Source organism: Electrophorus electricus, chromosome 8, assembly GCF_041902795.1.
Source record: "Electrophorus electricus isolate QZ-2024a chromosome 8, ASM4190279v1, whole genome shotgun sequence".
In the NCBI taxonomy this organism is placed as follows: domain Eukaryota; kingdom Metazoa; phylum Chordata; class Actinopteri; order Gymnotiformes; family Gymnotidae; genus Electrophorus; species Electrophorus electricus.
In genome coordinates, this window is record NC_137504.1 from 33,473,660 (window position 1) to 33,477,500 (window position 3,841).

Sequence of the window (3,841 nt, forward strand, 5' to 3'; positions counted from 1 at the left end):
AATAAGACATTCAACACTTAATTTAACTTCCCATTCAAACCAATACACATCTCCTTTTTTTATTTACCACTAATAAAAATACATCATTGCAATGAAAACATTTTCATATATGCAATACTGACCTCATCTGTCCAAGATACAGCATTTATACACTGGGCTGTGTTTGTGCATGGTTGGGTGTGTGGGTGTGTGTGTGTGTGAGAGAGAGAGAGAGAGAGAGAGAGAGAGAGAGAGAGAGAGAGAGAGAGAGAGAGAGAGAGAGAGTATAAAAACATTAGTCCAGGGAAGCAGATGTTTTGATGTTTTATTGGTCCAGGGAGCACTAGGTCACCTGGTCACCTGACCCCTCCCCACCCAAACAGAGCTGCCATCATATGTCAGGGTGGGCTGAGCAAACAGATCCGGGCAGAGAAGAGGGTCTTTGCCGACTTGGATCATGTTCCTAAAGGAAACTTCAGACAAACACTGGTCCCAGATCAGTCGTTTAACACAACTGTCCTATGGAGTTTGGATGGATAGATAACATGCCTGTTGTGCCAATTGAGATCACCTCCACGGAGGACGGTCACTGTGAACAGTTAGAGGCCTGATCCCAGGTCAGTTCTAAACGTTTAAGGTAAACTCTTTTTTTTGCATCTGTTGTTAGTGGGGTCAGGGTTCAGGTGGGTTGACATTCAACATACGTTTTCAGAAAAGAATCGTAACATCAGTGAAAATCGAAAAAGTCATGAAACTGTCACAGGACTGATCTGTTTTCAGTCTTTAAGCTTCAGCAGCCTAAAGCCAGCACTGTGGTAAGGTCTGGGGAACTGATCTGAAGTCAGTAGTGAGAGCGTGTAGGAAGGGGTGGAGTCTGGGTACAGCGGTCATTGATTATAAAGGACAAGAGTTTAAAAAAAAAATCAGAGCAAAAATAAACAAATAAATAACCCAATATGATGTCCTATCACCATGGCAACTACCTGTTTACATGAGTTGCAGTGGAGTAGGCAGTGACTCATGCACATGCACGCACACAAACACTCACGCACCACCATGTGTGCACGCACAGACACACACCCACGCATATATGTCAACACAAATACATTCATACATGCAAATGCCCACAAACATGCATAAACACACATACGCACACGCATGCTCACAAGTATAGCATGCATAGACACACACAAAGTACAAAAATATAAAACACTGCAAAAACACATTCTCTCTGTCACACATGCACACGCACGCAAAACCACCATGTTAAACAATCAATTCAGGCTTCAAAAATGTTGCTAAAACACATCCCATGGAACATCTCATGCAGTCAGAACGACGTCACAGCCCGTGCGCTCTGGCTCTGACAAACCCCTCCAACAAACCATTATTCTACTCAACTCAAATAAACTATTAGTCTGCTCAACTAAAACAGAAAAGAACCTTCCTCTGTGCGTTACAGCGTTGGAGGTATCGAGCATGTGAATTCAGCTGGCTCTACTGTTGCTCACCGCCGCCACCTGCAGGACAAGCCGAGTACAGACCCGATAGACGTGCGAAAGGGGTTGGCGATAGCCGCTCTTAATGATGTCTGCCTCAACCACCGCTCGGCTTAGCCGTTACGAGAAGAATTGTGAATGTCATGTGCCAAGACTTCAATTACATGTATTCTTCTCTCTCTGAGAGAAAGTTGTTGTTTTTTTTTTCCTGAAATTTAAATACAATGTCTCTTTGAAGTATTTGGTCTTTAAAGCAAAGTCCCTCTAATCCAGTGCAAAACCGCAGTGAGATTACTGCTGTCTTCCATGACAGACCTCAGGAGCCAAGTCTCCGCAGCATACGGTCACCACAAATTACCACAAATGACTGAAGGGTTGTTTTCATCGCTCTCAGAATACCAATCACAAACCTCTCCAGACTTACGCTTGATAGAAAACATGTCAAGGTCATTTTGCAGCTGATGGCTGGAAAATTTTAATGTTTCAGTGTTCCGTTGTAAAAACAAAGCAAAGGCTTACACAAACACACAGAATAAGCAAAAAGGGACAGGCCACTTTTTTAGCTTTTAGCAAGACAGGAAATGACATATGGCAGGAGGGGTGGGACTTCCTGCTGTCATTTTCTCCTCCTGTCTGTGTGCCAACCCCTGCGCGCCTGTGACATCACATTCCTCGGTGTGGATCCTCCAATAGGAATTTAGCAGTGTTTTATGGGTGGTGTCTGAGTCCTTCATTCCTCTCTGGTAGGCCCCTCCTCCAGTGTAACCATGGCATCCAGAGACACAGTGCTGCTGGGTTGCAGGATTGTTATGGAAACGACGGTGTGCAACAGGAAGAGAGCAAGAACGCACAGTTTCAGCCTGTTGCCATAGAGACGACACGCACAGGAAACCGCGTCTGACGACGACCTCCACTGCCATGACAGTGAGACTGGGAGGTGGCTCAGAGCACACGCAGCTCCTACTGCCGAGCCACACCCACTCCACCTGACATCACAGCAATCCAGCCCCTGACTGGTCACGTCATCCTCCAGCAGACCTGACACAGAACAAAAATAAAAGAGTAGACCACTGACATCACCTGTGTTAACTGTGCAGTGTCATTTATAAAACTGCACTAAACACACCTTTGCCTGTGTTTTGCTGGAGCTTGTATGGTGTTAAAATATCCTGATTGTTTTGCTGGGTATCTGTTCAAAATTATCCAGTTTACATGTGTTTTGCTGGGTTGTGTGTCGTGTAACTGTGTTAACATTTCTAGATTACCTGTGTTTTTCTGGGTTGTGTGTCGTGTGATTGTGTTAACATTTCTAGATTACTTGTGTGTGTTTTTCTGGGTTGTGTGTGTAACTGTAATAACATTTCTAGATTACTTGTGTGTTTTGCTCGGTTGTGTGTCATGTAACTGTGCCGTAGTGTGCGTACGGACTTGTGCCATTATGTGTGTAAGGACTTGTGTTACTGCACTGTGCAAAATGATTTGTGCTACCTGCATGTGTCAGTAGTGTAATGTTATCATTCATGTAATGACTGTGTTATAGAATGTTACCTGTGTTACAGCATGTCACCTCTGCTATGGGATTGTCACCTGTGCTATGACATGTCAGCTGTGTTACAGCATGTCACCTCTGCTATGGGATTGTCACCTGTGCTATGACATGTCAGCTGTGTTACAGCATGTCACCTGTGCTGACATGACACATGTCAGTTTTGTTACCTGTGCAGAGGAAGCTGGGCAGACCCCCGTACACCAGGTGGTTGTTGTCAGGCAGGATGTACGGGCAGCTGGCTACAACCTCATGGCAGTACTGCCTGCACGACACCCACCGCACACATGCGTGCGGAAGCACTGGGAAATACTCCACACACAGCCAGGTCTTGTACATTACCTGTATACACACACACACACACACATAAAAGCACACATGTACAAACACACACATACACACATACATAAATACACCCATACATAAATACACCCATACATAAATAAACACATATGTAAATACACACATGTACACACAAACACACATAAATACACACACACACAATCGACATGCATATACATGCAAAATGTCAAATGCATGTGAGGAACCAAGTCCTTAATTCTTAAAGAGGAATGTGTGTGCGCGCACAGGTTAAACTGTTCTAAAGGAGTGAACTTGTTCTTCTGGCGGTGAGTCCGATGTTGGTTATAAACCATCAGCAGCTGTCGTGTCAGGATACACAATGAGATGATAGAGGTGATAATACACACACACACACATGCATGCACACACACACCCACATACACACACAAACACACACACACATACACGCACGCACACACATGCACGCACGCACACACACACTCAAACACACACA

The 3,841-nt window shown here is 44.6% G+C and overlaps 1 protein-coding gene across 1 annotated transcript in view; it reads right to left on the minus strand.

The window, feature by feature from the left end:
- Window positions 1-290: 290 nt before the first annotated feature.
- Window positions 291-3,841, minus strand: part of nalf2 (NALCN channel auxiliary factor 2) — a 5,682-nt gene continuing 2,131 nt past the window's right edge. Inside the window, exons 2-3 of the mRNA XM_026996456.3 lie at window positions 3,195-3,366; window positions 291-2,516 (exon numbers count right to left, since the gene is read on the minus strand). Of these exons, the coding sequence (XP_026852257.2) occupies window positions 2,209-2,516; window positions 3,195-3,366 (480 nt within the window). The 3' untranslated portion in view covers window positions 291-2,208. The remainder of the gene's footprint in view (window positions 2,517-3,194; window positions 3,367-3,841) is intronic.